Below are 14,884 nucleotides of genomic sequence, written 5' to 3' on the forward strand. Positions count from 1 at the left end.
CAAAACTAGCAATTTAGTCTCAGTAAATCTGTCCTTTTACAACATAAAAATATATTGCGATTCCTTAGATTTTCCCGGCATATTATGTTTATGCTCTTCACGTGAATTCTGCCAGATATGACCCTTCACTATATGATATTTCGGTGATCCATCTGGCCACCATCTTCAGGTGCGATCGCACAGTACACAATCACGCCGGAACTGTGTACTGCATACTCGGGCGATCGCACCTGAAGATGGCGGCCAGATGGATCCCAAAATATCGTGTAGTGAAGACGATCATATCCGGCAGCATACCCGTGAAGAGCATAAACAAAATATATTGTTAGAGGTCCACCTACAAAATACAATTACTGTTTTATGTCCAAACATGTTTCCACAGAGTGTACCAGCCTCCTTTATAGGGACACGGTTTGAAAAATTATGGCTTGTCTCCACCATTCTGATACAGTGATGTATGCATGTAACTCAAAAAGGCTAACTGAACTTGGATTTCATCGTTTCTTCAATAACTGTAAACATATTTGCCCCAACAACTGAAACACAAATCATGCCATATTGTGATTATGGGTTTCAATTACTGCAGAGCCTGTATCTTCTCTTTGGATTTCAATAGCCCTTAACAGAATTCTGTACTTATTTTCTGTAAGGTGACAACCAATGAGCAGCTCTGTGACCTTTATTTATGTTTTGGACATTTGCACATCAATCGCAGATCACAAAAGCCTTCCAGAAGAGCCAGTAATGTAAGTGACTGCTGTCAGTACGATAACCAGCTTCTGCATTGAAAATTTACAATCAAGAAGTCATCTCAAAATTAACACAGTGCTGTTTGGGGTTAAATGTAATCATCTGGTGGTGATATACAACTATTGTGTTACATGGTTGTCACCACTGTATAATCCCTTACATGTTGTGTGATGTAGAAACTGGAAATGTGGACACGATTCATAATTTTTCCACATTATTTTTGTCATCCTGTTGACATGGAACATAAAACATCTTTAAGGGTAAATGAATACCTTTTGATGCTGCTGGAGAGGTATCTGGCCCTGGGAGTTTCCTGGTGCTGGGGAAGATGTCTGTGGTTGCAGGATGATTATGGTCTTGGTACCAGTACCCTGCTGCTGTGCTGTCTGTGCCACCAGCACAGTCTGTCCTTGACCTTGAACCAAAGCTGTCTGGGGCACAACATATGCCTGGCCTGCCTGAAGGTACTGTCCCCCAACACCACTCACGCTACCTGGGCTCAGAATCAGCTGACTACCACCTGCTTGCTGCAGTACCACCTGTATCAATGTTTGCTTGTTAGCTATGTTACAGTATCATGTGTAAAATATAGTTACATTTGGAACTGTTAAAATTCTTCTCTTTCTACATAGTAAAGTTAGCTCCATAGATATTCAATGTCATCAGCTAAGATGCAAAACTTCAACTAATTTTTACAAAATTTCATGCAATTCCCACACAGAATACAGTTTTGATTAAAACAGGTACGGATCATTGGGATAGTTGTACCAATTTGTTGTAAAATCACAACTGTACCAAATCATGTCAACTGCCATAAAACTGTTAGCTATAAAGAATTTGGCAAGGTTTCATAGAATACATTAGTAAATAATACAAATTTACATCTCAGATGGACACTTCAAAATGATTGTTAAGTAACATGCACCTACAAATGATTCAGGGGCTGTAATAAGCAAATAAATAGAAACAATAATGGACTCATCTGCAGAATTCAACAAATGAATGACATTAGTAGTAAAATTGATAATCACTGTTAAATCACATATCTATCAGATAATTACCAAACCACTTATCATGAGGTATGGTGCTTTTAATAAAATTTTCTGTTCACAGTTTCTTCCACCTCCAAATACTAGAAATAAACCATTGTCACAGAGAAAGAGTTTCACTCTGTTGTCAAGTTTAGTATCATTAGCAGAAAAAGGAAGGGAGGGGTCGAAAGGAGGTGTAATGGGAGGATGGGGACTGGGGGCCAGTCCTCAAAACAAGGAATTGGCACGAAACAAAGAGACAACAGATGACAAATCAATACAAATAATAATATGACAATCAAGAGGAAAAACCAACTAACTAATGTTTACGTGCGGTCTGATATACTGCCGAAGCCCTGCCTCCAGATGAATTAATGATCGCACACTTTTACTTGGCCCCTTAGCAGACGATGCTGGGAGTTGAACCTTCTGATTGGCTTGTAGCAACTAGGCTGCTGAGACAAGCTCCACCTCCTCCTCCCAGAACCATCAGCTTATAGCTCGTAAAAGAAATGAATGTGTAATGGGTTAATGGACCACAGAAGTGACAAAAAAGTTTATGGCAAGTCACTAGAAGGACCAGGTGCAGCCTTGTCCCTTATTTCTTTATATAACTTTAAAAATCACGACACACGGCACTACACACTGATCAAGCTATGTTCACAATGGTTACTTATTGTCACAACTCAGGTTGGCAACAAGCGTAAACATTCCAGTGTGGCATGAAATCAGATGACTTCTAACAATCAGAGTGCGAGCCAAGTAAATGTGCACGACCAGTACAATCTGGCACTATTGTTGCTAGAGAAGATAATCACTCTAATATTGCATCAGAAACAAATGTAAACAAGTATCACTGTCAAGAGAGCTGCAGGAATGCAAACTCTGCTACAGAATACCTCTTCGGTTCCTTAAATAGGATGGAACTAAATTCTGGGCTTTGTGGAGAATCTGGTTAACAAATCCCCCCGAGAATAATAAAATAATAATTAGCTAAGAACATGGCACTCCTGTTAGTAGGACCTGCTGAATTCATAGGGACAGGATAATGTAGCAAATTCGTGCGTATTTTTGTCAAATCCTCAATTTTTTTTAATGATTTGATGCAGAAATATAAAAGAGTGGCATGTTACATGACTGAACATAAGCAAAGACTCAGTTCTTTGAAACTGATCGATTTAAAAAAGTGCTGATTGGGAACTTTTCAACTGGAATGTTTGCTTTCGCAAAAACTTCGCTGGAATGTTTGCTTTTGTAAAAACTTCGCTGGAATGTTTGCTTTTGTAATAACTTCACTGGAATGATTGCTTTTGCAATAACTTCAACACTGTTTTCTTCCAAAATGGTCTTCGTTTTCGTTGTCTGGCTGTATTTAAGCTTTCAAAAATTACTGCTCTGTTGAAAAGCAGCAGCATTTTCCCACTAGTGAAATGACTGTGTCTCCGATTTAAGATGTTTCTGTAAATTATTTGTCTTTTGTAATCCAATTCGATGATTACAAAATCTGCACACTGTTAATTTCAATCTTACGTGGACATTCACAGTCATGCAACCCATGACTTACAATGCTACAAATAGAGCTGACATAACACTTAACGTACCAATAGAACCCAATGTACATTAAGTCTATTTTAAGGTTAAGGAAAGAATTTTGATGCAGTTAAAAAAGTTACAAGTTTTAATTTCCAGTTGCTATAGTGCAGAGTGGGAGCACTGCAAGCTATAGTGGCAGATAGTCACAAGCGTAAACAAACTAGAATTATGAGGGAAGAAGGCTGGTGCAGGGAAACAAACCCCACTTCCCCTTTACAGTGCAGCTGCCTACAGCAGAAATGACACATTGCCACAGGGACCACTGATCTCTTCTGGCCTTGTAACGGTCATAATCGAAATCCGTGATGGGCCAGGATCAGTCGCTTCACTGATTTCAAAGTAAGAAAAGAAAACAATGCACAACATAAAGCTTTCACAGACGGTTACCGCACAATTGCTTCTCGAGGTTAGTGGAGTATTGTTAATGACTTAGTTCAGGCCTGACCTCTAGCGGTACTTGACGCAACCACAGTTCAAAACATTCACCACATTATTTGCCACATTAAAAGTGTCCTCATTGTACCATCTTTTGACCTTCAGCTAATGAACAAACATACACAGTTCTTTGTTATAAAATGCTAGGTCCTATGGCTGAATACTAGGCTGCATTACGCCGCATGTACCATTCAATCACCCACAATTGGCATGGCACCAGATCAATGACGTTGATACACCATTGCGTTCGTAAACATCTTATTTTGCAAACACACACCTATGCAGATTATTTTTCAAAACTGAGTTTTGCCAGATTATGTACAATACCAGTAACTGACAATTGGTTTACATTTTTTTGTTTATATGCAGAAAATAAAGCTATTTCAAACTATCTCTGACAAAATAGTTCATCTTCATACAATTTGCTATGAAGTAGTATCTATTAAGTAAGTCCATGTTTTCGCATTTGAGGCAGTGTTCGAATCTATTCCACATTTATCGCAAAATGCAATTTTTTCAGTTCCCTATGAATTCATATTGGTCTCTATGAATTCATATGCTGCCTGAACTGTAAGAGAAATGTTGGTCAAAAACTATGGTAATGGAGTTAAAGCAAATTACTCGTTTTACACAATTATGTTTCTTTTCATGGAGAAAAGAGCCAAAAATACAGTTCTGTGAGATTTAGTGTGAAAATCTTCAATTTAATAGTTTTGTCAAAACATTGTCACTCAACAAGAAACTACGCACCTGTGTACGAGTGCCAGGAGTTCCAGTAGCTTGTGGCTTTCCACCTGCTATAGTGACATTGCCTGAACCAGTTGCAATTAGCACTTGCTGCTGTGCTGCCAACAGATTTCCTGCCTGGGAGACAATGACGTGACGTGGTGCAACAATTACCTGCTGTGACTGCCCACCCGGGCCATGAACTGTTGCAGTCTCAAAAACCTGAAAAATAAAATGTGTTGTCGTTGTCACTGTTCTCTTTAACAGCACTGACAATTTTCAATAAATCCATTTTGGCTGTTATGTAAAAAAATAACTAATTAATTAATTAAAAAAGAGAGAATCATCTCAATAACACAAAGACAATAAAAACAGATTCACCTACCCTATCATTGAATCACAACTTTGTCTCTACTATGTCTTTATTTTACTTGGTAACTGACAGTGATTCTGCACTATGCTCATGCAAGTGCAAGTGCTTCACCAGATCATATTAAAAAATGAAACACTGCACTTTTATTGTTATATAAAAGTTTAACAAACAACATGAATCAGAACAAGCTGGAAGCTTTCTCTCTCTACTCTTACTGTACTCCTAGAAGTTTATAAGAAATGAACCATCTGTTGCAATTTAGGAGGTGAAGCTGAATTTTACCAGGAAGTGTCAGTAAAGTAATAATTATGAGCAGCCACTCAGGCAGAGTAATTAAGTCTAGTGAATGCTCTGTTCAAGAATCACAAGAGGAGCAAATACACTTGAAAAAGGTCAGGAGATAAGGGAAGATTCCATTTAGTTTACATCAGCCAGAGATTCTGAAATCAGATGCTGGATTGTAAGACATTCCCAGGAGCAGATATGGACTCAGATCACAATTTGGTAATGAAGAAGAGTAGGCTGAAGTTTAAGAGACGAGTCAGGAACAATAAGCACACACAGAAGTGGGATACGAAAGTACTAGGAGCTGAAGAGTGATGTTTGAAGTGCTCTAAAGCTATAGATACTCTGATAACGAATAGCTCATTACGCAGTTGAATTGAAGGGGCAGGGGGGGGGGGGGGGGGGGGGGGAAGAAAGACACAAGTAAAAGAAACCATGGATAACAGGGAAAAAAAATACTTCAGCTGATTGAAGAAAGAAAGAGGTACAATAATGTTTCGGGAAGCTCAGGAATACAGATATACAAGTCACTTAGGAATAAAATAAATCGGAATTGCAGGGAAGCCAAGGCAAATTGCTGCACAAATAATATCAAGGAATCGAAGAAGAAATGAATGTCAGAACGACTGAATCAGCTTTTAGGTAAGTCCAAACAACCTTTGGTGAAATTAAAAGCAAGGTCAGTAACATTAACATTGCAATGGGAATTCCATTGTTACATGCAGAGGAAAGAGTGGACAGGTGGAAAGAGTACACTGAAGGCCACACGAGGGGGAGGAGTTGTCTGATGATGCTTTAGGAGGTGAGAAAAAAAAAAAAAAAAGAAAACCAAGAGTCGACAGGGAAGACAGGTGATCCAGTATTAGAATCAAAATTTAAATGAGCTTTGTATGACTTCAGATGAAATAAGGTAGATAGGATAGAAATTCCGTCGAATTTCTTAAACCATTGGGGGAATTGGCATCAAAACAACTATTCTCATTGATGTGTAGAATGTATAAGACTGATGATATACCATCAAGCTTTCAGGAACGCATCAGCCAGACAGCAAGGGTCAGGGTGTAAAAATTATCACACAATCAGCTTAACTGATCACGTGTCACGTTGCGGACAAGAATTATACACATAAAAATAGAAAAGCATACTGTGAAACTGTTAGATGATGATTAGTTTGGCTTTAGGAAAGGTAAAGGCACCAGACTGGCAGTTCTGACACTGTGGCTGATAATGGAAGCAAGAGTGAAGAAAAATCAAGACACATTTATAGGATCTGTCGACCTGGTAAAGTGTTCAACAATGTAAAATAGCACAAGATGACGGTAATCCCATAAAAAACAGGGTAAGCTATAGGAAAAGATGAGTAATATACAATATGTAAAAGAACAAAGGGAACAATAAGATAAAGGCCAATAACGAACTACACAGATTAAAAAGGATGCAAGACAGGGATGTAGCTTCTTGTCCCACTTTTCACTCTACAGATCAAAGCAGCAATGATGGAAATAAATGAAAGGTTCCAAAGTGAGATTAAAATTCAAGGTGAAATGACATCAACGATAAGATCTCCTAATGACATTACTGTCCTTAGACAAGTGCAGGATCTGTTGAATGGAATGAAGAGTCTAATGAGTAAAGAATGTGGGCTGAGAGTAAATCAAAGAAAGTCGGAAGTAACAAGAAGCAGTAGAAATCAGGACAGAGAGAAACTTAACATCACAATTGGGAAGTGAGAAGTAGACATAGTTAAGGAATTCTAACTAGGCAGCAAAATAACCCATGATGGACGGAGCAAGGAGGATATGAAAACTAGACTAGCACTGGCAAAAAGGGCATTACTGACAATGAGAAGCCTATAAGTATCAAATGTAGGCCTTAATTTGAGCAAAACATTTCTCAGAATGTACATTTGGAGCACGGCATTCTATGGTAGAGACTCACAGACTATGGGAAAATTGGAACAGAAGAGAATCAAAGCATATGAGATGTGGTGCTACAGAAGAATGTTTTAGGTGGACTGATAGGGTAAGGAATGAGGAGGCTCTCCCCAGAATAGGAGAGGAATATATGAAAACACTGACAAGGAGAAGGGGCAGGATGATAGGACATCTGTTAAGACATCACGGAATAACTGCCATGGTACTAGAAGCAGCTGTAGAGGGTAAAAACTGTAGAGGAAGATACAGATCAGAATATATCCAGCAAACAATTGAGAACATACGTTGGCACAGCAAAGGAATTCATGGCGGGCCGCATCAAATGAGTCAGAAGACTAGTGACTCAAAGAAATTAAGTGTAAGATGACCTTGTCATATGCAAACATGTCGACACTCTGAGGGATGATTTCATGACTCCTGGAATACGGATCATAGAATATTAGAAGAAGGCATTGTGCAAGTTCCTGAGAGTTTATCTGGTGTGCCAAATACTAGTGTTGTAAAAGTTCAGGAGAGTAGGGTAGAAGTGTCAGCTCCAATATCATGTGAAACTGTGGAGTCTGAAGTGAGTGTGTGTGTGTGTGTGTGTGTGTGTGTGTGTGTGTGTGTCAGATGAAGTAGTTGTATTCTCTGTGAAGTAAATAAATGCATGGATAGCTGCAGGGGTGATTCAGGTGCAGTAGTATCTATCCGATTGGGTAATAATGGGTGTTGATTAGAGGTTATGGAGCCTGGGCCAGACGTACAGGGAAGTACATGTGTCACCAATTTCTGTGTTGTTAAGACCGGAATTGCAGATGGTGAGCTTATTGTAAATACTAAGGGAAATGCCCAGCAGTTTATTAATAATGTTGCTTGTGTCGCAACTGTTGGGAGTAATGAAATGGTGCAGATTCATTTGTTTCCGAAGGACACAGATATGTCACTACCTGAGGTGGCACCACCTCCACACAAGCAAGAGGCAGGAAAATAATAAGGAAATGTGCTTGTAACTTTAACGCTCAGGCTATCAGGACTGAATTTGTAGAGGAATATGTGCCTACAGACTGGAATATCACAGTAGTGCAAGCAGCAGGTCTCATCCCCGTGGAGTTGCAGACAGCGCTGGTGCCGACACAAACAGAAAACTGTTTACAATGCAGCTGCAGTTCATTGTCCATGACAGGTATAATGTACGTGAAAGATTTGAGGCAAACCTGAGGGTAAGTTTTATGCCCAAACATCATGCAAAAATTGACCTTTGGCGACATACAGTGGAACTTAGGGACAATATTCCAGCTACAAGAAACTGTCACCAATGAAGAGCATTCACAAGTTTTATATATCTTAAGGGAAAAATCGGGTAAACCGTCACCAAACACACTTTGGCTTAATTCGTACCAATTATGCACCAGGAAATTACTTTGGGTGAGCAAGGGTACCAGAAAGATGTATGGTGTAAAGAATTCAATATAGGATTAGGACTACACAGGGGCAAATAGGGGAACTACCTGTCTGCATATTGTGAATGGCAGTATTGTAAACAATTCACGTGCAAGGAGAGTGTCAGGAATAACGTTTTCCAAGGAAAAGAAGGGCAACTGATGCCACGTACAAGAAGGATCATTGGATAAAGGAAAAGAGAAGCCAAGCATAAGAGATTAAAGAGGTCCAACTGTGTACTGTCAAAGATTATTTGTTAAGGATGGTTCACCAAGAGAGAAAGTGTTCCCCAGTGTCATTTTTAGTTTGTAGATGTAAAATGAAGAGTTAAAGAATTGTAACATATAATAGCAATAAGGAAATGGAATAGGTTTTCTCGTTTTTAAGATTTTTGCAGATTCTTTACTTGTCCTGATGTGACCATGGGCATGACTCCCTTAAGAATTTGTTGTGTGATGGCAAACGGCACACTGGAGGAGTGACGACATGCTAGCAGCAAGTTCGGTTGTGTAGTTCTAAGAGGAGTTTATTGCGCAAACTTGCTGTTAATTAGCTGTTACGTAGTTGTGAAAAAAGTGGGAACTAAAGACACTAACCTACTAGTTGTTGTGGAGATTTGAGAGGGGTTACCAAACAGATGCAGATGGAATGCCAGTGGGCTGAACTGTGGATTACATTCATTGCCACCAAACCCTCTGGTTCAAGCTGACTAGTACAGAAGGAGGGACTGTATACATTGTACACTATTGTTCATATTTGTTGAGTCTTTGCAGATTTATCAAAGACAGAGACCGAGTCCACCGAAAGAAGGAGGTATTGTAGAGTTGCCACTATTTTTTTGCACAACTGATTACAGCAGTACTGCCATACCTGATGCAAACAAGCTATTGACACTACACCAAGATCCAAACCACCACTGCATAAGATACAGCAACACCACCAGCTAGTTTCTACATTGGCAGGCACGCCCCATTGCTCACAGCACCAATGATGCAGCAGAGAGGTGGACTGACCACAGCAACGATGGGGTAGTTGCTACATCTAATGGCTGCTGCTTGGTTTCACTGTACTTGGTTAGAAGTGGTACATTGGCACAAAAAAATTAGCACCAAAGCAGTATAAATATCCATCATTTCTAGCCACAGTATTGATAGTATCTACTACGATGGGAGATCCATACTGGGTGACAGGATTCCACTCTTTCGCAGGATGCCATCAAATGACTCAGGTTCCACCACTGACAAGACGACTATTGGGATTCAGTCCAGTCCATGGCGACTTGGTGCATTCCAGGTAGTGGGCCACGTTGGGATCGTTTCAGCCTCAGCTGGACTCCTACCTTAAAGGGCAGCAGTTCACATACAGGGAAGTGTAAATGCCCAACCATCTGTACTTGTTCAGCCGAACTGTTGCTGCACACCACAACTCCCAGGGGCGGCTTCGTGCTAGAGCCTGTCTTCTGCTACAAGAACGTCAGGATTCCACGTCTACAGACACACCCTGCCCTTAACTGGAGAGAAACACTGGGTCTGTCCACATGCCACTGCACGCATCATGTGTCAGCAGTCCTACTCTGCACTAACATTAAGGCAGCTGCAGGCTAATTGCCACCTCAGCATCCACCAGTCTTGATGCCATTAACACAGCTCAGGGAGGCATAACCAGTGCAGGCTGACACTACAAGTGTTTTAACTTGAAACTGAATAAAACATTTGGCTACTGACACTGTACATGCTACCAACAGCCAACACCCTGATAACAACCCACTACTGCATCCTAACTCCGAAGTAGTGGACAACTACCCCAGTCCACTAGAATAAATTGTGTGTGTGCACATGCACTCATCTGTCCAAATCTGTAAAAATGTTATCCATGCCAGTTTGTTATTTGTGTGTTAATTGTCAATATGATGTAGTGTATTTAAATTTACTGAAAACCACGTAAACAAAGAAGAATTAATAACTGAAAATTTTGCTACAACGTGTAATAGTAGATTTCAACTGAGCTAATCCATAGTTTTGGAAATATGGACTCATTCTATTAAAAAGCTATGACTCCAGCCTTGACTGCAACAAGTTTTAATTTTTTGTAATCTAATCAACTTAGAAGATAATTGGTACTGAACTCTGAATACATACAAATTACTGTTGTCTTTAGACCATTACACTTGTTTAATTTCCAGGTTTGAATTTTAATTTTGTTGTCCTAAATTTTCTGGACTGAATTACATCTATCATCAAATAATTAAGTCACTACATAAAATAAAATTTGAATAATTTATAATATTTCAAATATGGTAACTGTAGTCATAAATACACAATTCCCTGCTGAGACACATATAATGGTTCTGTAATCCTTTGTTACTACCTAACTATTTACTCTGTAAATCAAATTATTGCCTGAACATACAGCTCATCCACACTAGTACATTTCAACCAAGTCTTTACGTAGCCCACCCCACGTAAAATCAATCAATTCGCAGCTAACCATTCCCATGTTAACATCTGTGTATTGAGTGCGCAGCTTGAGAGCACACAAGCAACATCTATGGCATCAAAAACCAAGTAAATGTGGTGATGCCTAAAAAGTATTCAGTTAACATTTTCTATGAGAATTCATGCTCATTCAGTTTGCATTATGCAATGAAATGTATGAAAGTCCATCATCATAGTTGGAACAATTGATATTATCACATCATTTCTCTTGTAATAACATGTATTCATGAAATATCCACATGAACATCTTTGGTTGTGGCAAGTATAAACTGTGCTTACAATACTGTACTTCATAAGCGTTTCTGTTATGCACCGCACTAAGTGTTTGTAGTGACTTTAATAATGAACTGTGTTCAACTGTCTGTAAACTGTTGATTATAAGATGAGTTTCATGATAAAAGCCACCACTGAAACTGTCACTGGACGGGTGGTCTACCATGGTTCTCCAGATATATGAATAAAAGTGTTAGTGAACTGGTGATTGTCCAACAGGTCAATTTAATGTTAATGTTAATAATTGTGTGATCTAATGAAACTAAAAGACAGTAGTGTTGCAGCTACTGTTGTATAATATAGTACAATAACTAAAAAGTTTTCTGTTTAGAGCCAACAATATAGTGTGCCACCGAGACAAGCAAGAAGATGAGGCTCCAGTCAGGTTACTATAGTTCCAAATACAACAACCAAATGGCAGCCTGGTCACTGACTGTACTGCTTCACTCAGAACATGTAAAATGCTTTGATAGTGGCCACTAAGCCAACATACATCAATGTGCTTAATGTGTCCTACTAAACTGTCTAATGTAATAATGTCTGACACTACCAATTATAATAAATGAAATAGACTGATGTGAATTCATTGTGGACAAAATGAGAGCAACGAAAGGTTCAATTATGTCAAGATATTGTAAAAAAAACTGATTAATAAACAGAATGATCTTACATAAACTGATGCTGGAAATATTAACTGTCTGAGACAAAAGTAAGATTGACTATGAAACATAAGAGTTGTTATAAAATCATTACTTATTCATACAACCGCTTTCAAAGTCAAAATAAATATCACTTTAAAAAATATAAATATACCTGAATAGCACACAGATAATTAAAGGCTGCTCTCATCTATCTGAACAACTAAAGTGTTAGAACAGGGAACAAGAAACAATCACTACGATTCTTCCTAAACTGAGAAGGAGGCGGTATAATATCTTTTTCCAAGTTACTGAGCAGTTCATCGTACCACCAAGTGGTTCACTGCACCAATAGAAAAATGTTCATCCTGAGCTGCATTTCCTACCAAGAAAGGTTCACTTATCTTTTGCATGAGATTAAACTTAAAACTAACGAACTACATATCTGAGGATGACAAAAGTAAGCAAACTATGTGTAATTATACAACATTATAAGATTGTAAGATGGGTGGCTGGTTGGCTCATCAGCACCCTATCTCAAAATTGTAGCATTGTTGTACGAGCAGCCACTCTTGTTAAAATGCAAAGGTGTAAGACCAAGGTGACAAAAGTCATGGGATTGAAATACGCACGTATACAGAAGGGGGTAGTATGCAATATACGTATAAAAGGGCAGAGCATTGGCAGAGCTGTCATTTGTACTCAGGTGACTCACATGAAGTTTCTGACACGAGTATGGTCACACAATGGGAATTAACAGACTTTGAACGTGGAATTGTAGCTGAAGCTATTCTTCAAGAGTGTGAAGAGAATATATATCAAGTTTCAGGCGTTAACTTTCACTATTGACAACGCAGTGGCCGACAGCCTTCACTGAATGGCCGAGAGCAGCTGCGTTTGCTTAGAGTTGTCAATGCTAACAGACAAGCAACACAGCATGAAATAGCCTCAGAAATTGATGTGGGACGTATGACAAATGTATACGTTAGGACAACGTGGCAAAATTTGGCAGTAATGGGCTGTGGCAGCAGACGACGACATTGGCTGCAGCACCTCTCCTAGGCTCGTGACCATATAGGTTGGACCCTGGATGACTGGAAAACTGTGGCCTGGTCAAATGAGTCCTGATTACAGTTGGTAAGAGCTAATGGTAGGGTTCGTGTGTGGTGCAGACCCCACAAAGACATGGACACATGTTGTCAACAAGGCACTATGCCATGCAATCTGGTGGTGGCTCTGTACTGGCATGGAATGCGTTTATGTGGTATGGACTGGGTCCTCTGATCCAAATGAACTGATCACTGACTGGAAATGGTTACGTTTGGGTACCTGCGAGACCATTTGCAGCCATTCATGGACTTCATGTTCCTGGACAATGATGGAATTCTTATGGATGACAATGTGCCATACCACCGGATCACAACTGTTTGTGATTGGTTTAAAGAACATTCTGGACAATTCGTGGGAATGACTTGGCCAGCCAGTTCACCCAACACAAATCCCATCGAACATTTATGGGACACTATCAAGCACAAAATCCTACACCAGCAACACTTTCACAATTACGGATGGCTACAGAGGCAGCAAGGCTCAATATTTCTCCAGGGGAGCTCCCACGATTCTGGAGTCCATGATGAGTCGAGCTGCTGGACTATGCCTGGCAAAAGGAAGTCTGACATGATATGAAGATTATCCCAAGACATTTGTCACCTTGGTGTATAGCTACAGACAAATGTAGCAAGCAGTATATACAATAATTTTAAGTCTTCTACAAGACACACCTGTCTTAGGCCAAGCTGTATGCTTCCTGCTGTTTGCTGCTGCTGCTGCTGCTGCTGCTGCTGCTGTTGCTGGTGGTGTTGCTGCTGTGGTGTCGGAGTTGCAGCCTGTTGAGGCACAGGAACCACTTCCAACTCTGGTTGGTCCAGTTCTCCCTCTAGAGCTGATGCGGCCAGTGCTGCATACAGATTTGCTGCTGACGAACTTGGAACTCCAGTGTCTGCAGATGCAGGTGATGGAGAGGGTGCTGGAGAAGGTGACGCATTACCATTAACCTCCAGGTGCGGGCGCTTCGTTTCTACTTCCACACTGGTGAGACCTGCCTCATCTGCTGGCCTGAAACAGAAAATTGTGAAATGAGGGCAGTGAAACAGAAAGAACAAGTTTGTTGCGAAGGAGCTAAATACAAAAAGCCAAGCTGGTTCCCAACAATACTCAATGGAGAAAATGTACTACACACCTCATTTAAGAAAAGTACTATTACTTCCAACTTTTTGAGATGCACATAACTGTGCGTCATTCTACATTAATTTGACAAATCGCTCATCAGTCTCCGACATCTAAGTACAAACTCATTAACTGGGATGGCATCACTTATACTGTCCGATACATTTAACATACTGCCCATGCGCAGCACAGCAATTTTCTAATGTGAGGGAGTGCTCTGGCAACATCTTAACTGAGAGTTACAACATATAAATAAAGTACAAATAAATAGATAATCCATCATGGAACGCACTGTATGTACATGACTATAAAATGACCCACTATTTTCAGACGGTCTTTGAGAAATGTTTATTTAATTTTACATATTCTGACTAATCATGTCTATCACACGTTTACTTCTGGGATTCAGCAAATGTAACTTTTAGAGAAGTTAATGTTTAGAAAAACCCTCAAATGCCCCAGGAATTACAGACACCTGTTAATGACTTCACCAGAAATATTTCATACAAACAGTTCACAGGAGTTGTCAAGAATAATGCGAAATTCCAGCTGACTTGCAAACTCGTGTAAAAAGGTTATCTGGAAATGTTTCAAGTACATGTGCAGCCTCCATCAGTACCATGGCCTAGCATTCATCAAGTAGTTTCTCTTCTGCTAACATCTAGCTGCTGCTAATAAACGTATCCGTACCCTCATTAACACA

The 14,884-nt window shown here is 39.7% G+C and overlaps 1 protein-coding gene across 9 annotated transcripts in view; it reads right to left on the minus strand.

Moving 5' to 3' along the window:
* LOC126095132 (AT-rich interactive domain-containing protein 2) overlaps positions 1-14,884 on the minus strand; it is a 313,112-nt gene that overhangs the window by 52,605 nt on the left and 245,623 nt on the right. For all 9 annotated transcript variants that reach the window (XM_049909846.1, XM_049909844.1, XM_049909845.1 and 6 more), the window contains 3 exons: positions 13,737-14,070; positions 4,560-4,757; positions 1,023-1,289 (listed from right to left, as the gene is read on the minus strand). In XM_049909846.1, the coding sequence (XP_049765803.1) occupies positions 1,023-1,289; positions 4,560-4,757; positions 13,737-14,070 (799 nt within the window). The remainder of the gene's footprint in view (positions 1-1,022; positions 1,290-4,559; positions 4,758-13,736; positions 14,071-14,884) is intronic.

Source organism: Schistocerca cancellata, chromosome 8 (assembly GCF_023864275.1).
Source record: "Schistocerca cancellata isolate TAMUIC-IGC-003103 chromosome 8, iqSchCanc2.1, whole genome shotgun sequence".
Lineage (NCBI taxonomy): Eukaryota > Metazoa > Arthropoda > Insecta > Orthoptera > Acrididae > Schistocerca > Schistocerca cancellata.